Genomic DNA, 22,279 nt, shown 5'->3' on the forward strand with positions numbered 1-22,279 from the left:
TTACAGTGGATATGGAGACAGTAAAAAAATACTAAAATCTTAGAGCTGCATCTCGAGCACTAGGCTGTGGAATTTGATATAGAAATCCAATAGCATGAGATGTACTTCAAACTGAATAATCTGTATGCATTTGTGTATGGAGTATGGATTTCTGAGAAGCATAGGTAAATATGTTCTGGACCACTTTATAGGTTTTGTTCAAAAGAAAAGATAGTTGCATTTGATAGTTGTAGGTGACTTTACTTTTAAAAATACTTTATTTGATTACTCTTTCATACACTTAAAAGCATTGTTGATACTTAAATAATGCATTTAATGATATAGAATATATTTTGTTTCATCATTTTTGGTAGTGAATTACATAGTTTTTAAAAGCATATTGCCTTGCTTTTCTTAGCTTTTCTCTTGACTGCCATTTACGGATGACTTCTATTGCTCCTTAAATAGTTTTCAGAGCTTTTGAAACTTTCTACTGGTAGATGCTCAGTTTGCTGTTTAGATATCAGCGATGCTGTTGTGGTTTAACCCCAGCTGGCTGCTAAGCACCACACAGCCACTCCCTCACTCCCCCACCAGGGGGAAGAGAAAGAGAAATGGAAAAAAAGTAAAAGTGATAAAACTCATAGACTGAGACAAAGACAGGTTATTAGGGAAATCCAAAGCCACACACACAAGGAAAGCAAAACAAGGAATTAATTCACCCTCAGGCAGGCAGGTAGGCACTCAGCCACCTCCAGGTGAGCGGGGTCCCATGAGGAGTGATGGTGACTTGGGAAGACAAATGCCATCATTACAAACATCTCTCCTTCCTTCTTCTTCCCCAGCTTCATATGATGAGCCAGACACCGTGTGGTATGGGATATCTCTCAGGTCTGGGGGTCAGCTGCATTTCTTGGCTGCATTTCCTCCCAGCTTCCCATTCATCCTCAGCCCTCTTACTAGAGTGGTAGCACAGGGAGCAGCAAAGGCACTGCCCAGCAGGAACAGAACCATCCCTGCATTATCTCACTGTTTTCAGCACAAATACAAAACATAGCCCATATCAATCAGTGTGAAGACAGTTAAGTCTGCCCCAGTCAAAATCAGCACAGATGCTTACATGTCTGATGAATTATTATGGAAATGACACAGAAAAAAAAAAAAAGATAACACAACAGACTGAAAGAGAAAGAGATGCTAGATTCTGCATTCCCATGAAAGAGGGCAACCAAAAAAATTAACAACCAAAATATGGGATGTCAAATTTGACACATTCAACATTGAAAATCTATGTTTATTAAGTAATCATATATTTTCTTTAATATCTTTGTATTAAAAATAAGAAAATGCCATGACGTGTAGAAATAAAGGGATATGGTCCTCAGAACCAAATATTTAATGCGTATGAGATAAAAACAAATTTGCAGCTAGAAAAAAAATACTGAAGAATGTTTTTATTTTAGTTGAGTAGGTGCTGGCCACAGCAAATGCCACAACAAATTGGGTGAGAATATAATGCTTTTATCTTAGAGAATGCAAATAAGCAAACCCTTCTGTTGAGGGCTTTCTTTTTTCCTTTTTTTTTTTTTTTAATAATAATTAGAGCTAGTAGGAAAATGTTAAACAAGTATCTGGCAGGCAAAAGATCTCACTAAATTTCAAAATGAATAGTGTAGCATCAGGCTAGTCAGATGTTAAATCTAATCATCTGCTACTTAGAAAATTAATAGAAGTTTATATGAATACAAAATCACACAGACAGGACTCCAGCAGCTAATAATGGATTCATCAGTATGTGGTCCAACAAAACCAAGCCCCAACAGTACCCAACGAAATTCAAGATGTATTTATTTGCTAAGTATTGACTGGTCGCATCTGCATAAATAACAGATAGCAAGTTACTGGACATGCCAGCAAATAAAGTGGCTGTTAGAAAGATTATAGCTAGCTTAATGGGAAAAATCCACTGGTGATGAAGTTTCATTTGTATATGTGTTATGGATTTTAGAATAATATTTTCTGAAGATTATCAACTTAAATATGTATCATTAAGAACAAAATTTCTTAGTGGAAAAGTTACATTTGTGTAAAAGAAGGAAAAGGAAAAGTTACATTCATGTAAAAGAAAAAAAAACTAGAAATATTTTATCTGTTATTTGAAAATATTAGATATTTCAGTTTCCTGTAAACTGCTAAATACTGAATAAAATTTCTGTTGTCTTCAGAAAGTTTTCCTTTACTTGTGGGGAAGAGTCTCAATGAAGTTATACAATAGTTTGTTTTACCTACCTTCCTTTTATTCTTAGACTTTGCTTATTATGCATATTCTTTTTCAGAATTTTTCTTCTCCTTTTTACAGGAAAAAACAGTTATTTGGAGATCAAACTAACAGTAAGAATGTATAAACTTTGACATTCTTTTTAATTTTGTGGTCAAAGTTACAATAACTTGGCATGTTAACACATTTTATGTTTCTGCATAATTTTACATAAATTAGGGACAAACAATTCTTGCACCTTTCAGATTAGACTAAAACTCTTCCTGCTGTAAAAGTTCTGTGACCTAATCAAAAATTTATTGAGATTAAGTGAGACTGCTATTCACTTAAAACTTTTTTGGTGAATTTCTTTGAATACAATCCTATCTAAGCAGAAGTATTCCTGAGGAACTGTATTTTCTTTGGAAATAACTAATAAACTGTACAAAAGCTAGAATCTTGTGAACACAAAAAGAAAGCAAAACAATACAAAGAGCTGTTAAAATACATGCAAAAAAATTACCTATTTAAAAGCATAATCAATGTCAAACAACAAATATCTAAGTAAAACACACAAGCAAAGAGGAAATACAGTCATCTTCATCACATCACAGTCTCAAGTAAACAATTTATCTAGGAGTACTTTTCTATGACTAATCAATATTTCTTTCCATAATTTCAACTTTGCAATTATTAAATGATTGCTCTATTTAGATTCTGAAGCTGGGAGCTGGTCTTCCTTGAGGGCTGATTAATTTAAAGTTCAGCATGCAGCTTAAAGTGACATATGATTTAAGATTTATCACAGGGACCACAGTAAAAGCAGAAAACAAATGATTTATCAAACTGCAGAAAATTCCAGTCAGAACTCTAAAGTCTTGGAAAGCTCAAATCTGAGATTATTTGTCATTTTAAAATTATGTCATATGTGATTGAGAAAAGATGGTGGGAGAGATTAAAATAGAGAGATCATAATTACTCTTGGAGTAGTAGTGTTTTAAAATATACTTTGAAAATGAAAACAGATTCAACTGTTTAATATACATGCTTTATTTTTTTTGAATGTGACAGAATATAGTACAGGAGGAAGAGACATAGGGACACACTCTGTAAATGACCTGTTTGAAAGAAACTAAATATGTAATTTTTAATCATTTACAATGCCAAAAAATATTACTACAAATTTGCATATAGGTATAAACATTATCACTACTGCCCAGAATTTAGTTATTGTATTTTAATTGGTATTGAAAGAATATTTAGCAATTCCTGCGTACATAAGACAATATTTTGTTTGAGACTCCATTTGACTTTTTCCATTACTGAAAAAATAAATGACGATGGCGTCGGAAGACACATAAGACACAGATTCCTTCAAAACTAGTCTCTCACCTATAAAAAGACATCCTTAAACACTTTATTTGTACATTACAAAATTGTATGCACTTGGACCACGAGTATTTAGAGACATCTGAGGACCCAAAAAAAATCTGTCTTATTTCACCAAGAAGTCTTAAGAAATGAAAATATAGCAGTAAATATAACAGCTATTGTTACTAATCCGCCTATAATATTACTAACACTCATACTCAAAATAAATATTTATTCAAAAATATGCAGTTAAAATTGTACAGAATTCTACTAGAATCTACCTTTTTTTTTTTCCTGGTGGTGGTCTGTGGTGCTTTTTATGTCCATTTGGATCCTAAGCCACTTTGGTTTTCCTTGGGAGGATAAAGATAGCACCATGGGGTAGTTATGGAAAAAAACCAGCAAGATTAATTCTTTGTCACAGAGTATGATGGTGATGATTTTCTTATCCTCAGTCTTGGGTCTACATGGAGTAATTTAATCTCATATGTCCTTTTCTCTGGTTCCAAGGCAATGGCTGTTTCTGTTCTCCATTCTTACACTCAGAGATGATTGCAAATACATTGACAGATTCATGTTACTGAAACTATATAGCATTGTAGTTTTGCATGCAAGTAATGTATAAATTCTGAATACATATTGTGTCTCCAAATGATGTCATTAATTTCACCATATTTACTACTGGAGTTTTAGAATTTCTATATACAATAAATATTTCAGGATGAGCATTTGGTCTTTCTGACATAAAAAAGTTGAATAAATAGAAATACCTCTTAACCTTTTCCTGTGCTTCCAGAAACATCTGTAGCCTTGCACTACATACATAATGTGTCCATTTCCTGTGGGTGTTAGGTGCCTGGCAAGCTTGTTAGACACATCAGGAAGAAAAAAACAAATATATTCATTCATGCAGTGTATTCATTTACAAATTTGTATCACTGTTCTGTGTTTGATAACATTCTGTAGCTAAACTGCATCATCAAAATCAAATACTCAAGTGGAATTTCACAATATAAAATTTGGGTTTTTAAGAGTTGAAATAGGAGAAAATAGATTTTCTTAAACCTCTATAGACATTGTCTTTTAGTTCCCATGGTTTCCCATGGCTTCCCATGGCTACCTGGTATCAGGTACTGATGGGATCTTTTAATGAGGTCAGAGAACACTTCCAAAATCAAAAAGGGAAAGAAGAAAAGGAAAAGATAATCCCACCAAAAAGGAAAAAAAAAAAAAGAAAAAAAAAAAAAGAGAAAGATCATGTGCAATATTTATTTTTTTTTCTGCTAAAGTGCTAGACTATAAAGGAATGATTGAAGAGCCTACCAAAAGATGTAGGCATGTACTGATGTCCTGCCTGGCCTCCATCTCTCCAGAAGCACATGCATCTCACACTGTCATACCTACCAGCTCTGTACTGATGTTTCAAATATCTCACGGTATCTAACACAGCAATGGAGACTCACCTGAATAACTCCATTAGGTATTTTAAATTTGAAAAAAATTAGTACAAATGGAATGAGATATGCAAATGCAATGTAAGATGGAAAATTGTTGTAGATAAAAAAAACTTCAGCTGCTAGAGGAAATTTAAATTTTAAATGTGTTTAATATGCATATGATATCTGCTTAATGAGATGACTTCTGATTTTGCATAATTTTTCCACCTAAAGTTTCATTTTTACCAGAGTGCTGAGTTAGACATTTAGTTGTCCAACATTTAGTTGGAAATTGAGACTGATCTGAATAAGTGACAATCAGATCCATGCAGATACATTGTCTTACAGGTATTTTGCTGCTTACCTGCCGTCTCTCTCCTGCAGTTATGATGTGCTTGCTATGTTTCATTTTAAAAGGCAATGAAAACTATTCTACTTAAAACTTATGACAGTTTGTAGAGATATAAGACTTAAATAAGTCTTAATAAGACTCAAATAAGACTTAAGCTCTGAGGTCAATATCCTTTTGTACCTAATGAATAATACTCAAGTATTAGGTTATTTCAATATTAATTACATTACTGTTCTTTCTAAAAATCTGTAGTATTTTACTGAGTGATATTTGCATGTTGAATTTTTACTTACTAAAACTTTTGATTAATTTTGCATCCACTAAGCCAAAAATATCACCTTTGAATTTCTTCATATCAATTCAAGTGTAGCAACCAAATTAAAGAAAGAAGCTTATCCTTTTTGACTAAATGCAACATAATGATGGTTATAAAAGGCCCACTGCTGAAAGCTAAATGGTATCCAACAGCTCCTATAATGATCTGTTTTGCATCAGGAGTTGTAATGCTTACTATGCTAGTAACATATGTGTTCATTTTAAAAATCCACTACCCATCTATGCTGTGTCTACATACCACTCATAAAATTCAATACTTTGGGATAACTGTATTTCTTTTCTGCTGGGTATATGTTTATACTCAGAATTCTTTTAAATCATTGAGTACTTAAATGGATACCAGCTAAACCTACTGTGAGTTTTATTCTAATTATTGGTCTGGTTTTACATTAGGCCAGCTTATTTTATAGTATTGATGCTAACCAATGAATTAAGTTATTTATTTGTTGATGACCAATCTCTTAGAAAAAATGCACTGATATTGATTTATTAAAAAATTATGTATATGCCTGTTTGGGAGATGTAAGCATTTTATTTCCTTTTTTTATTAATAAAACAAAAATATACTTTCCTAATGAAATAAAAGATGCATTTCCTCAATCATAAATATTCTGTACATAATTATTCATCTTTTCATACTAACATAAGTTCTTTAGTCTTGTTTTAATTATATTATTCATAAAGATACCAATGACAAAACAAAGAATAGCTTTCCAAATGCACCCTCTAAGGACCTGCTACATATAAATATGTGAATATATGCCTCTTTAGGGGCCTTTCCTACTTTTGTTCATGTTTTTCATTTTTATGGTTATATGATGTGAGTACTATTATCATTTGGTTTTCATACCTTGCATGACTGTAACGTGGCGAAAATTGGCTGTTGCATTGAAGAGTTTGTTTTTTTTTAAATTTTGTTTTGTTTTCCAAAGATTGCTTAAGAAAAAACATCAGTGTACCACCCATCAATTTGCAGTATCCGTTAAGGACACCAAGTACATAGAGATAAAAGAAATATATAAAGCTTTTTATGATTGCTGCAGCAAATAACCTTAATGGTGAATTACTGGTACACTATATAGAACTCATCTAAAGGCATCTTAAAGCTAAAAATAAGTATAACATTAAATAAATGCTAATATTGCAATTACACTATTTTTTAGCAGATTATTTCCTGACCTTTTGAATTCTGGGCTTCTCATCACTCTACATCCTTCCCTCGATGAGACTAGAAATGCTGATAATGGCAGGACATAACTTATCAGTTAATTTGTGATTTCAGACGACTGAGACTGAATTTCAGAATGAGAAGCAATAAATGTTCTAAAACGTCTGTAAACACCATTGGTGTTTGTTCCTACATCAAGCAAAATCAAAAATATGTCAACTCTTCCAGCAAAATCATCAGAGTTTAAAATCTTAAAGCGTTTCTTAAAGCGCTAAAGCGTGTTTCTTAAAGCGTGCTAAAGACCAGCCTATGTAGCTGCACATATATAGCTGTATTAAAAAAAATCAAACCAAAACAAAAAAACTAAAACAAACAAAAAAAACCCCTCGGAAACAAAAAGTCACCATGAATTTGTTCTATCAATGAAAAAGGAAAGTGTAAATCTTGAGCCACCCAGATTAACTCTGCCTTTTATCCCACATTGAACTGTATGTTGGACTATGTGGCCTCCACAGGTCCCTTTCGACCTACAATTTTATGTTGTTCTTAATTCAAAGTAAAATGTAAAATAAGGGCTTATCTAAAACACATGAAAATAATTTTAATCACAGTCATTAATAAAAATATATCAGCCCATCTACTACACAATTCACCACACATGGCTAAGTGGGTTCCAAAGGTATGTGTTGATTTCACTGGTCTAGTTGTACATAGCTAAGTTTTTCAACTTGTTCTTTACACATTTTTGACAGTTAAATGTTATGGGCTATGTTGGTCTGATATGAACCTGGATAAGGTTATTCTTCTAAAACTGAGGAAGATAAGAGTTGTCATATGGACATCAAATAAATATGTAGAAGTGAGTATCAGCAGAGCTTATCAGCAGTGCTGAGTACACAAAAATATTTTCTTTCATTTGTGTCTCAAACACAGTGGTTTTAATAGAACAAAAGAAAACCAAACATACAAGTGACAAAACCACAAACCTTAATGACCCCGTAATTCCTTTCAAGAGAGCTTTTTGTATGGATTTATTATTTCACAATGACACTGCTCTTCGAGTTCAAATTAAAAATTTTTTCTCTGAGGCCAAAGTGTACTGTTTAAATACTAAATTCCCTCATTAAAGTGAATCATGGTCCCTTTCTTTCATCACATTACTGTGGAAAAATTCAGCTACTACAAATTTTAGCAGAAACCTGTGTAAGATATTTAGCGCAATACATTTTTGAACATAAACTCTAAATTGTCTGGTGATTTCTTTTGTATTGATTCCTTGTATTGTGATTTCTTTGGTTGTTCTATTTTTCCAGCTACTGACAATCTGAACTGGTTTTAAGTCCAGTTTCTGCATCTTACTATCATCTATTCTAAGTATAGTGTCCATCAAATATAGTAAAATTTTCTAATAATTCCTCATTTGCTATATAAAATAATTTTTGCAAGTAATGCAAACTACATCCTTTTAAGACAGTTGTCCTTTCCATGATTAAATATTATTGAGAACAGCCATCTGTCACACACAGTTTTATTTTCCAAACAATTAACCGTGAATTGTGCTTTTTTGTTTCTTAGGTTAACAGGATTTCATCTTCCTCCACCTGTGACAAGTACAAAATCTGTATTTTCACTGCGCTTGACAAGTGACTTTGCAGTTAGTGCTCATGGGTTTAAAGTTTACTATGAAGGTAAGACATTCTTAACAATATAATCTGTTTTTTTTCTCTGATTTTTATACATTAAAATAACCCCTAAACATCCCACAGAAATATACAAAAATACACACATATAACTTTATCCAAGTTACTATATTTGCTTTTCATGTAATCATTTACAGATGCATAGTCATATCTCAAACCAAAATATTTTAAACTCTATAATATATAGTACCATCCAGACACAAATATTTTTTTATCTGTAATAGTGGCAAGTTCTTTTAATTCTGAGAAACTTAATTGTTATTGAACAATTGTTATTGTTCTGATCCTTCTGACACATGCATATTCAAATTAATGTCAAGACACTACTAGTTAGTCTTGAATTTCGCTGGATTGTGGCATCTGCAAATTTTATGGGTGGAAGCCTTCTCATATGTTTGCACAGGAGAACTGCTGACTCAGTTCTCTGAATTGACATAAATATATTTCTCTATTGCTGTTTACACAATTGCCTGTAGTTTTCACACAGACACTGAAGTTAATGAGCTGGAACATGTATTCCTGAAGTCTAGAAGTTGATAGTATTTCATATATATGTCCCAGGAAGGATCTTGTTTATGATCAAGTTCACTATGGTAGTATTTGAAGAGTTGGTTTATACCATGAATTTATTTTTTAAACCCTTTTCTTGGTATCAGGGACTATGAACTCTAATAAGTTTTTATAGGATATAAGCAGAAGCTGTTGTTTTTTTCTTTGCTATAGTGTCTGGTGTTTTGGTTTTTTTTTTCATTTTTTGGATTCCCCACCCTTTTTTTAAGGACACTTGGTGTTAAGACACTTGATTTTTCTATTTCCATGAAGTGTCTCAGTCAGCAAAGCTGGAGCTCTGGTAAACTGCCTAGAGAAGTACTGAGGCCATTGCTGTGCCCTGCTTGGTCCCATCTGCAACAGACACTAATCTCTGAGAAAGTGACTCGCTGAGTAACACTTTGATAGCCAGGAAACTATCCAAAAATTGGTAATACAGTGAAGAGCTGCTGTAGAAATACAGCCCAGAATCACTCTGTAGGAAAATGTCTTCAGCCATTGAAATAATTTACCTTTAGGTATGATGCATTAGAATTCTACTTCATGTAGAAATTCTCTCCTATGTACCAAGATAGAAAATGAAAAACATAAAATAATTTTTAGGTCTTTCTTGTTCCTTGATTTATTACAGAAAATAGATGAAATTATTATACACTATCTTTTTTTTGGAGGGTGGGTCGCACATAAAAGAGAAATTCAGGCTATATGTAAGTGGTTCTGTCTAGATTACAGCTACTCTGCAGTCTGTTATTTTTCAAGCATTTGGTAACTGTTCAGCAGCAGATAATTAAAACTGTTTTATTAAAATGCACTATGAAATTCCTATGGATTTTTAATTATGCAAAATATATGCTTCTCATGCATGAATTGAATTCATTATGTATGATATCATCTGTCCCTATAAACAATTTATTGAAAGATTTTGCACTGCTAACGCTAACACATAGCATGCTATGCATCTCAGTTATGATAGAGATTAATTAAGATTAAAATGGAAGATCAGTCAAAGACTTCAGCTTGCACATATGACTGACCCCTCACACAGCTCCTTTCTAGGTGAAAATAACATGCTCATTAATAGAACTCAATCTCCTGGGTCAATATAAAATCTGAGGAAATCTTACCTTCAACCACAGAAATCAGCATTTTAGAACAAAGCATAAACTTGTTATCTTGAACTTGATACTAATTTCTTTTTGAAACTGATGGTTTTTTTTTGTGAAATTAGGAATTTTCAAAAAAGTTAAGCTGGATACCAGAGTTTTAGTTCAATGGAATCTCCCTTTCCACAGCCAGATCTACAGTTTTAAGACCTGAATCGAGCTAACTTCATTCAGAGAATTTTTCTTTCACTATATTTTTTCCAACTTCATGTGAAGCTATCCTCTTTAAACCCAGATAGCAAAGTGAAAACTCATTACATTACATTACATTCATTTAATGCCTCTTTCCTTGATGTGAGAGAATAGATGTATTTAAATGATAATCACATCAGGGAAATTTCCATTTCTGTTCTTGTACTCTTTGTGAACATGTATAACCCTGCAATCAACATTTTAAGATCTGGTTCTGCCTAGTATCCAGTTTTCAAAAATTTTGATTGCCCAGTAGCTCCTTTTTAGCTTCTTGATGAAACATCTACATACTTAGCACCCTTAAATATCGGGCCTCATAATTTAAAGCTTCATTATGGATATGTAATTTGAAATTTAAGATAGAAATGATTAACAACCTGTCATTGCAATAAAGCAAAATTATAGAGGTGGCTTGAGAGGATAGGGTGAGAAGTAGAGAGACATATATCTGAAGGGATTAGATCCAGTTGTAATTTGAAAAAGAAGGAACATACCTTTCATAATCAGAGATAATTTAAAACATTTTCTTTTGAGATGGTTTGAAATAGATTTCATAGGTATATGGATATATGGAATCCATTACTGTTCACTATTTAGAAAAAATAAAATAAAATAAACAAAGCCTCCAAATATCTATTTTATCTCATCCTCTTGACAAATTTTCAGTTGAGCTGAAAGTTGACAAGAAACTCCAGAGTACCTAACAGAATCTCTGGGAAAGATGAATCCATGGTGGACTTTCTTGATCATAGCATATAGGATCATATTCATTTTCTGATGTCATGAGAATAAAAATGTTTATGAAAAGATATAAAATTGTATCATTAATAGAAAGACTATTTTGATCCACTTTATATAATCCACTGCAATTGCATTCAGTCAAACCAAGGGCACTGTAGACCACAAAATATCAACTCTGGCCTGCTAAACATCAATATCATAAGCCTCAGTCTGCAATCTTCATCCCTCCATTCTTCTCTCCTTCTTTCTCTTCTTCTCACCCCCTTTTTCTTTCCTCTATATCAAGTGGCATATTTGAGTTATCTTTGGTACCATTATACACAAACTTCTTCATGTTTAATTTCTTTATTATTCAGAAAAGAACACATCTGATAATCACCTCTCTCTATATAGCACAATACCCCTGAAGAAAAATTAGTTCATGAGAGAAAACTGGAACAGATTACTCAAAAGTAACAGACTTCACTTACAGTGACAACAGAAAATGGTGAGGTGCACTAAAAATTAAGGAGGGATTTTAAAAATACCCTGAAGCTAATTTTATCACTGTCTAGTAACACAGCATTGCTGGTTGGAGTAAGAAATGGGGAAGTTCTAAACCTGCTGATTCTGTGCCTGGTTTTTTTTGTTTGTTTGTTTTGTTTTGTTTGTTTTGTATTGTTGTTTTGTTTTTTTTTTTTTCTGGAGAGGTTTATGGGGAGGTTTTTAGGAGCTTTCAGGCTCTCTACAACACGTATTAATATCTGGAGAAGGAATGCTATGCTTAATTTCCTATTTGATAATTTAGGCTAAGTACAGTGTAGATGTGCCCTTTTATTTTATTTCTTGTGGGATAATTTGGTTTTGGAACAGAAGAGGTCGAAGGACTTTTCCATTTCCTGTTGTCCTAAGATACATAAGCAGCTTTATTCATGAAGAGTACGGGAGGGGAAATACAGCTGCTGAGAAAGAAAGCAGTGGAGCAGCTTGGCCACACAGCAAAGGGGATTCAGTGGACCTAGTCCTGCTTTGAACAGTGCTTCCTTCTGTTCCCACTGTGGTATTTTACAGCTTTTAAACAGGTAGCTGACATTGCTAAAATCATTGACTTCATTAAGAAATGGACTGCTAGAATTTATGGCAATCTTTATTCAAGTTAAATATGATAGACATTTTTTGTGTTATCCTATTGGCCATGGTAGAGAATAGAAAAATTTAATATATAGATTACCCTTATAGTGGAAACTCTGAATGCCCAGGAGGTGAATTGCAAATATTTATAGTAGTGGTATGAAATATAACTTTATCTGGTTTGTACTGCTGCACATAATTTTAAATCCATATTACAAAACTGAATTATTAGACACTGTATAAGTAATGAAAAAGTCTTAATATTTGTACTGCAGTGCTGCCATGGAGTTCAGAAATTCTGCTGAAATATTTTTGAGAGGGATCTGAGTGCAATGTTTAAAATTTCAAGCATGATCACAGCTTTATCAATAATGGGAGGTGGGGAAGCAAAGAAAGGAGCAGATGGTGTTTATTAACAGAATAGGATTTCCATCTAGTGACTTCTGTGGACTTATCATGCATTTCTTTCAGAAATATTAAGAAAAACTGGTAGCTGATGTACAGCATTATTGAAGCATGTAGATAAGAAATACTAGTAGGACTTAAATATGTCAGGATGTGGGTGCTAAAAATAATTTTGGCAGTTGGTATAAAGCTAGAGAATAAATAGGATAAACAATTTTTAGCTCTCCTGCATATCAGAATTAAGAAATGTGGCTACACATAATCTAAATCTGGGATTCAGGTAAGGTACATGAAGTCCTAGGTGTATAAAGCTAATAATATCACTTCTAGCTTAATATAACATTTAAAGGAGTACTAATGAATTATTGTTTGATTTTGGAGTGCTTTCTATAATAAATCCACTGAAAAATTGTTTGCCAGGTTGGAGTTGTAAAAGACACCGAATTGAAGCTGTAAGTTTGTCACCAAGCTGGTACCTGATGGATACTGCAGGCTCTTTGTTGTTCTGTTCACATTTTGCTAAAACTGCTGTGGGTGTGGCTGCTCTCTGTCATTACATTGCTTCAACAGCCCCTTAATAAAAATTGAATGGAATGGAGGGGACAGGGAAAGGGAAAGGGAAAGGAAAGGAAAGGAAAAGAAAGGAAAGGAAAGGAAAGGAAAGGAAAGGAAAGGAAAGGAAAGGAAAGGAAAGGAAAGGAAAGGAAAGGAAAGGAAAGGAAAGGAAAGGATTAAATTGCATAAATAGATACATTTAAATGAAACATACCAAATCTAACAAAGCAACATGCTAGACATAAGCTGTTATGTCTAGCAACATGCTAGACATAAGCATATATTTTCTATTTATAGTTCTATTCAACATGTTGGATAGCAAGAAGAAGGAAAAAAAAAGGGTGCTGGAGTTTCTGTATTTTGTCTCAATGTATGAATATTTGCCAAATTGTCTAGGAAGTCCCAGAAAATTATCTAACAAATCCTTTTTGTCCTGGAATACTAGCTTGGATGGAAAACATCCCACTAATTCCTCTTCTTAGACTTGTATCTACTACAGATTTTTATGCCATTCCAAATGCCAGATGCTTAGTAAAGCTGTACAGTAGAATTCCTTATGAAAGCAATACCAGGTTGCCATGGTGCTACTACCTATTTTACCTATATGCTGTACTGGTACCATCATTCTTGTATAAGTCCAGAGGAAGCAGAGAGAAAAATAGCTCTGTGGACTTAATCTGGTTAATTTTTATAGCATTTCCCACTATTTTCTTGATACCACAACCACTGATTTGTCTAAAGAATAACTTCTGGAAACAAAGTTAGCTCTCAAAGACATCAAGCTTTAAGAAAACTTTCTTTGATCCCACTGATCACTCTGCCTCACTTAGAAGTAAGACTTTTTAATTCTGATTTTTGAACTTCCAGCTGCTGGCTTTTGTTCTGCTTTTATCTGCTAAATTATAGAGCCCTTATTATTAGAATCTGTGAGTTCTTATGGAAGTTCTTAAGTACTGCAATTAAATCAGAGGCTTCAGAGTATTCTTTCTCTTTAATAGGGGCTTTTGAAGCATTAACATTAATTTTCCAAATAATGAATTATTTTCTGTCATTCTTCTGTATTTTCATCATTTTGTTACAGCTCTGTGAAAAAGGGCTCTGATCAGTACACTTGTCTGGCTGAGGCCTGCACCTGATCACCATAACCTGTCCTATCTTCTTATTAAATCTGTTTTAATCTTTCAGAGCAATCTCTCTCTGTGGTGCATGTGTGAGGGTTAAAGGGGCTGAGTGCCAGCTACTGGAGCCAGGCTGGGTTTGTAGGTAACCCTGGCCTGGTACCAGCTACTGGAGAGCCTGGGGTCTCTGTGCCAGCTACTGCAGAGGGTGGGGATCTCAGCTGCCACTCACTGGGGTGGGAATGGAGTGTGTCCCAAAAAACAGCTATCAGGAGGAACCTGCATGAGCAAAGCGAGGGAAGGGCTCCATGCCAGCGCTTGGAGGAAGCCGTGTGACAGGTGCTGAGGCTCTGTGGTGACAACTCCCCTCAGCCTCTCCACTCTGGGTGTGCATGGGTCACTCACCTGCACGCTTCCATCTGGACTAACCCACAGAAAGGAGATCTGGATTTAGGGTGAGGTACCATGCTGGACAAGTGTGCCAGTACTGCATATTTGCTAGTGAGCATCAAGCTGGACCAGCCAGTGATGAGGGGACTCCCGAGGCTGTAAGGGAGCCTGGAATCTGGGTGGGGTTTCCAGGCAGGCAGAGGGATCATGCTGGCAGCTGTGGGACCCGTGAATGTACATGTGCCCATGCAGTCAGGTAATTCTGTGTGTGTGTGTGCCTGCATGGATGGCCTCCTGTGTCTGCCAAACAGAGAGAGGATTTCACCACTGGTGCTCATGCTCAGGGGTGCTGGCAAAGCAGAGTCTTGCCTGTGACAGTCGGTAGCCCCATCTGTTGGTATCTTGTGTCTGTGTGTTTCTCTGGGGTACTTACTCAGCAGTGAAACTGGTTAAATCCACAAATGGGAAATCAGCAAAAAAATCCATTGGCTTGACTTGCATCACCAGGCCACAAGCTGTCCCAGGTGTGGGCTCCTGTGGCCAGGTGAGGAAATTCCCAGATTTCAGAGCTGCTGGAAGCAGTGGCCAGTTGCTGCTGAAAGCAGTGGCCACCTATTATATCCCTTCAGATGCCTAAATTACCAGATTTCAGTCATTTGGGTTCACCAAGCATAGTTTGCCCTTGGTAAGACTGTGCTAACTACTCCCAGTTAGAGTCATTCTTTAGGTGATGGAAAAGGGAATACAAAAATGTGTTCTTAAGGCTACTTCCAGGAACTGAAGGAAGGATTATTTGTTTATAGTGTCTGTAGCAATCCCTCTCGCTTTCATTAGGACAAGTGTATCACTAATCTGTCTAATCATGAAGGACTACTGCTGATTGCTATAATTTTTCATGGATTATAGACAGCAGCTTTTCAGGTAGAGCAGGGGGAGAGAGCTCTTCTGGTGTCCTTGGGTGAATCTGTGAATTGAATATATCCAACTTTTCAATGTAAACCCAGAACCAATTACCACTCTCCTTCCCAACTAGACTGATATATGAACAGGTTACTCCTTATGAAGAACAATGCACACAGGGCATGGAATTCCTTGGCCTTTTCCATATTGAATATTATTGTCTTTTCCACCTGGTGAATCTGCATTTTTTCCACCCTTTTTTGCCACGAGCATACTTGTCAAGGCCCTTTGTATAACCCATGAAACTCTTCCCTAGTGTTAGTGCCCCCTTGGACTTTGATCTTCTTGATTTTTCTTCCTAAGTTCCATTCCTAATACCTTTCTGTCCACCCTATTTCCCTTTTTTTTTTTTTTTTGTCTGTACTTCTTTGCATTTTAGTTCATTAGGAAGCTCCCTTATTAGCCTCATGAGTCATTTGCCAAAGTTCACTTCCCCTTAAAATAGTTGGGTTGTCATTTAAAAAAATCATCCATCTCTCTGACTATACTTCCTCCCCATAATTGCTTCCCAGGAGATTCTGCCTAAAAATTCCCCAAATAAATCCAAATATGATATCTTAAAGTCTAGTGTCCTAATTTTAGTACTTACTTCTCAGCCTTCCTTCTAAACCTGGGCTCAGTTTTCTTTTACTCTGTAGTTAGGTCCCTGTCCCCTAAAAGAGTGAAAATAGTGTTTTTAAAGGCCCTCCTTCTGAGTTAAAAATGCCTACATACGACTATATTCTTATTTGTGCTGATCAGGCAGTTTCATTTCTTCCCAGCACTCCTACTTTGTCTTCAGATGAGCTACTATGATTATGAAGACGTGTGAAGACAACTGTGCACCTAGGCATTGTTCTGCTGGATGCACTTGCAGCCAGAACTTTTTTCCTAATCAGAAGGATTGAAAGGGATACCAACGCCTTAAGGGATCGCATGCATCCGTTCTTCCCCTCAGAATCCCATATCAACCTTAGATCACCTTAAGGTTTCCCTTGGCCATCTTATTACCATTTAGATGAGTGAATAGCATGAAGCAGCAGTTGTGAGGCTGAAAAAAGAGCAGTTGCTCAGTAAAATTGTAAAAAAAATATTCCTGAGCAAGGAGTACACAGTCCAAGACTAGAGGTCTGTCTTGCAGGCAGGGGACTGTACCATGCAGGAGGGAGTATCTGACCACTAGAACCTCTCAAAAGCTCATTATAGATGGCTGTGTCACTTTATTATCAGTACTCAGAAAGTACAGTTAAAGATTGTTTCTGCTGCCAAATATTTGTCATCCTATTTTTGGGAGAATGTGTCATAAATTCATCTAAATAGACTTGTCACTCTCTTCCCTGTTCTTTTGTTTGAAAAATAACATATCATTTTTAGGAAAAAAGCTCATGCACACGTGCTTGATTATAGATCGAGTTTTATTCTACCATAATTAGCAGTTACCCTCTAGCGGTTGTTGAGTGCTCAATTTTCTTTGATAAATCTTGAAAAAAAAACCTGTTGATTGATTAGAGAGCCACAGAACATGCATAATATTGTTCCAGACAAATGAATGGAAATATATTTATTTGTTTTATCTTTTGCAAAAAATGTCATTCTTTGAAAGTTAAAAACCAATGAATAACATATAATTTCTTCTGCCTTGAGAAAAACTAAATTATTGGGAAAAAAAAGATGTCTGTCCCTTAATCTGGTAAAAATCCACTTACTATTTCAATGTTCTGTTTAATTTATTTCTTTCAGAATAATGTTGTTAAATAAGCTATATTTGTCAACTTATGGTACTGCAATTTATCATTTTGATACGTGCCTCATATTGAAGCTTAACTAAGACAGTGATTAATTTGAATCTTAATTATATGTCAGCCTTACTTTAGCAGGTTTTTTCTTATATTTCCAATGTCATTTTTCATTAAAAGAATACTTGAATATATACTGGAAGTCTTGAAAGAAATTTCCCAAGAGATTCTAAGGTTTTCTTGGTGAACTTATATTCTTCAGCTACTGGACTGTTAAGTACAGTACCCTGACAAAAGCAGATCTTAAGGCAATCTAATTTAAGATTCACATTTTGATCCCATGTCTAGACAAGCAGTGATAACTATAATCCAATATAGCTGAAACAGTATTCTGCAGGAACCAGTGTATAGTGCTCATTAAAGTACCTAATTCAATGCAGCTCCATGTTTATAAGCAGGTGCTTCCTTCAAGTTTTAAGTTACAGCTCAATGAAATCTTTAAATAGTAATTCACAATATCAGACTTTGAAATATCCATACAATTCATAAAAATGAAACTGCTGCTAAATACCACTTACAAATCTAGAATTACATGGCTTAATCATTCAATCTGCATTTGGTTTTTGATAGCATTTTGGCTTTGATTGGTGATAGCTTTGACAGAACTTCTGTAGCAATAATATCAAAATACAGAGATCTGCAAGAACAGGTTCAGTATGCCAGCATGCAATCTTAAAAACTCTTCAAAACATAGGAGCTCTGCAGATGGAGAAATTTATTTATGGAGAGAACATAATATGGAATAATACAGAACTGTAACCTAAAAGACTCATTTTGTCATCTTAGCAGATTTTCAAATTTGCAAGTTTTTCATGTGAGTTAAATTTATATTTCATATTTGGACACTTAAATCTATAAAAGATAGTCATACTGTTGAGCACAAATTATGTGACGTGTAAAATACTTGGAAATAGGTGAAATTTAAGTATCCAGTTTTGTCAGTCACTAACATCATCCTGAACAATACCAGTAAAATAATTTAGTGGTGATTATGACATCAGTTTTATTTTAACATGAAGAGAAAAGCAATTGCTTACTCAGCACTGGAATTCTCTGCCTTCTAAAATGAAATGAAATTTTTTAGAAGTGTATTTTGAAAGATATTTGCTTTTTTGAGCAACTCTTAGCAGAGAATTTCTCAATAGCCTATGAGACCATCCAAGGAAAACAGTGCAATTGTAGAGAGCTTTGAGATGGAATAATAATACTGTGAACTAGATGGACAGTCAACTGCCTCACAATTCGGAAAAAAAAAGTTTAAATTATTGAAAATAATTTATAATTAAAATGTATTTTTATATATATGAAATAATTAAATACAAGCAAATAGTAATCTTCTTTTGGAAGAGTCTTTCTCCTTTGAACCCCTGAACATCATAAAGAAAATGTTATTCCTTTGCCAGGTGACAATAGGCCACTAACGTTTCATGAACCACCAGTGGTATGTTACAGCTAAAAATTATTTAGCTAAAATAAATACTATAGATGTATTTGGAAAGATCACAAAGCATTCACAAAATTTTAAAACTTCTTTTTAAAATTTAAAAGCTAGCTTATTTTTCTTAAACAGATATTTATTCTAAGAAAACTAATAATAAATTCTTGATTTCAGATAAATTCATGAATTCATGGTTAATTCTTGATAGATATTTATTTAAAATCCTAGAAGATTACATACCAAAAAAAAAAACATTTGTTCATTACATGTAGAATGTAACATATAAAAAGAATTTTCTGAAAATAGTACCAATGGAATAATTAAAAGAAAACCTATCAAAGTATCAGCTGAAGTTTTGATGCAGAATTCTTATGCCTTCTTTTCTTTTGTTTTTAATTTTGCATTCTACATTTTACCTGCTATAAAATAGCATGTGAAGTGTGTATTGAGAAAATGAAGAAACCTGACATCAGAAAATAATCCTACTGCTTTCATATGAAAAAAAATTAGAATATTTGGAGACATCCTTATACATTTGTTGCATGATTAAAGAAGAAATAAAAATATTAGGATCACAAAATATTTTTTAAAATTTAATTTAGCATTAATGTTGTTCTACCTTACTCTTCTGTCAGTGTGCTTCTAAGCAATGTGTTCTTAGCTCTTTTAGGACCAGATCCCGTTGCCACTTGCAGCATTCAATTCCCAGTCTCTCTTAAAGATATAATCAACACTGATGCACTTAGTGCCAGTTGTAGAGCTGATTTTGTGATGAAATATGCATCCTATGGGAAATGATTTGAAATCACAGGGTAAGAAAATGCTCCTAAACGACGGCTTCTCAACATGAAGTCCAGGTTTGAACTGATGATGTAGAAATAAAAGTCTGTGCTAAATACTTATTCTTCTCAGCATCCTGTCACTCCAGATTACTAGTTAATAGTAAGTAGACAGCTGACAAGAATAAGATGTTTATAGGCAAATATTGTTGTTAAATAAAAACGTGCTGTGTCATCTTTAATTACAGTGTAGCATTGCTCAGTTCGGTACTTGTGACAGGAGCTCATACTGCAAGAAATAAGAACGTGTTATTCTGGGCATGAGGCATCTTAATTTGGAAAACTTTCTTCTTCCACCCACAATTCTGCTACTGTCACACCTAAAATACATTCCAGCTTCGCATATTGTTGAGAAGCCATGAAATACAGATTCCTTACCTAGTTCAAATCCCCAGGCATGGGCAGGGACACCTTCTACTAGAATGCATTTGTCAGAGCTCCATCCAGCCTGACCTTAAACACTTCTGGGGATGTGGCATTCACAGCTTCTCTGGTCAGCCTGTTCCAGTGACTCACGGCAAGGAATTTTTCACTGAATCACAGACTACTCTGGGTTGGGAAGGACTCACAAGGAGTATTGAGTCCAACTCTTAAGTAAATGGCCCATACCATGATCAAGCCTGTGACCTTGGCATTATTAGCACCATGCTCTTTTTCATAAAATCTAATCTAAACCCACAGTTTCAGTCACTTTATAATTTAAATACATTTATTTATTTACTATTCATAGGATACCTCTTAAGTGCAGCATAAAATAACATTTAATAAAACCAGGGAAAATTGATCAAAACCAAGGAGTTAATTGGAAAAGAAATCAAAATAAGAAATTCTTCAAAATTAAAATGCAAAAGGAGACAGAACTTAAGCATTGACAAAACAGATTTAGTTATACTGCAAAGTGAACGGAAGACTCTTGTAACATGCATTCCTCACATTATTGTTGGTGGGCAACACATTTCAGTTTTGACCAGCAGACCAAGAAAAATAAGCACAGCACTAGAGAAATTTTCAGGGAGTTACTTGGTGAGATCAAGTCAGAACTAGAGAGAAGAAAAAGGAATTGAAAAAGCAGTGAAGAGAAAATTATTTTAATTTGATTATTTAATGTCACTATTGCTTTTGAGGTCCCACAGACTTCATCTGATTCCTATTGTCATGTTTCTTTCTCCCTCTCTGCTCAGCACTCACCAGGCTATATAGGGAGCAATCTCAGGAAAATAATATGGATGAAAACAAATTTTGTTGCATCTGTATTATTTCTTCATCCTTTTCTCTAGTCCAGCCTGCTGTATGGCTCAAAACCACCAGCAGGAACCCAAGCAACCAAAGTCATAAATGAGATACAAACAACTGATGCTGTGAGAAAACATATCTCCATTGGAAACAGCACATTTACTTTAATTTAAAACATTTATCAAATTGCATCTTGACGCATCATGTCTAATGCAGAGTGACAATAGGAGGTTGCAACAGTCAGAGCTGTAAATTGACTCACTAATTATCTGCATTTCAATGCTTAAAACCTGCTGACAGATTTACTCACACAAAACTGATGCTTGGTGCTTAGGAGAAAATGCATCACAGTATTTTGGATTCTCAAGATTGTTTTGAGTTGAAAAGGCTCCATGAAGCAAGTTTGTCATGTTTGGTTTTGGGTCTTTCATGACAGAGTTACACAGCATGTCTGTTATATTCATTTGAGTCCTGTTTAATCACTATGCAGACTTGAAATCATAGATTAAAAATGAAAAAATAAAGTCCCAAAGATTAACTTTGTATTACAGATTGAAAATAGTTAAAAAAGAAACACTTAAGGCTTTTAAATCTTAACACTTATTTTCCTTTGAGCTGTTTCAATTTCCCTTGAGACTGAGATTTTTTCCAAACTCTCATCTGGAACCTCTTTGGTTTTAAGTTTGGCTTTTCCATGTGAGATATTTCAGAATATACTTTCACTATTCACCTCTATGGGATGGAGTTCTTTTGTCTTCTTCTGTCTCTCTATTTTAGAACTTAAGTTTATTTATTTGATAGATAGAATGTTCTGAACTGTCCATGAAAATCATGACATGCATCAGTCTTCACTACAGGTACTACTTCAAACAAAAATGCAAAAGAAGGAAAAAAGGATACTGCTGTGTTTTTTGGCATTGGTTTCCTTTCTTAGGAATTTTTTTTAAACTTTCATTTTAATGGCATTGTTTCTATAGCTCTCTCCTTTAATCCTAGCACACCATCTTGTAGGTGGCATTTTTAAAGATTGCTACATCAGTTTATAACTCCTATCACGTGTGAGGGATTAGGTGGTCAGGATTCACTAGACAAATCTTCCAACACATATTACAGTGCTTATGCCAATATCCTGTACCATCATTGCAGACATCCTGTACCTTGGAGGGTAGAGGTACACAATTCCAGAGTACTATGCTATTTTTTTTTCCTTAC

General features: G+C 34.5%; 1 protein-coding gene across 3 annotated transcripts in view; it reads left to right on the top strand.

Annotated features, from left to right (window-relative positions):
• Window positions 1-22,279, top strand: part of CSMD3 (CUB and Sushi multiple domains 3) — a 592,443-nt gene that overhangs the window by 97,961 nt on the left and 472,203 nt on the right. For all 3 annotated transcript variants that reach the window (XM_071421704.1, XM_071421705.1, XM_071421706.1), the window contains exon 3: window positions 8,475-8,587. In XM_071421704.1, coding sequence (XP_071277805.1) covers window positions 8,475-8,587 — 113 coding nt within the window. The remainder of the gene's footprint in view (window positions 1-8,474; window positions 8,588-22,279) is intronic.

The sequence above is a fragment of the Agelaius tricolor genome, unplaced genomic scaffold (genome assembly GCF_023055355.1).
Source record: "Agelaius tricolor isolate 1412-34295 unplaced genomic scaffold, bAgeTri1.0.p SCAF_2, whole genome shotgun sequence".
Taxonomy (NCBI): domain Eukaryota; kingdom Metazoa; phylum Chordata; class Aves; order Passeriformes; family Icteridae; genus Agelaius; species Agelaius tricolor.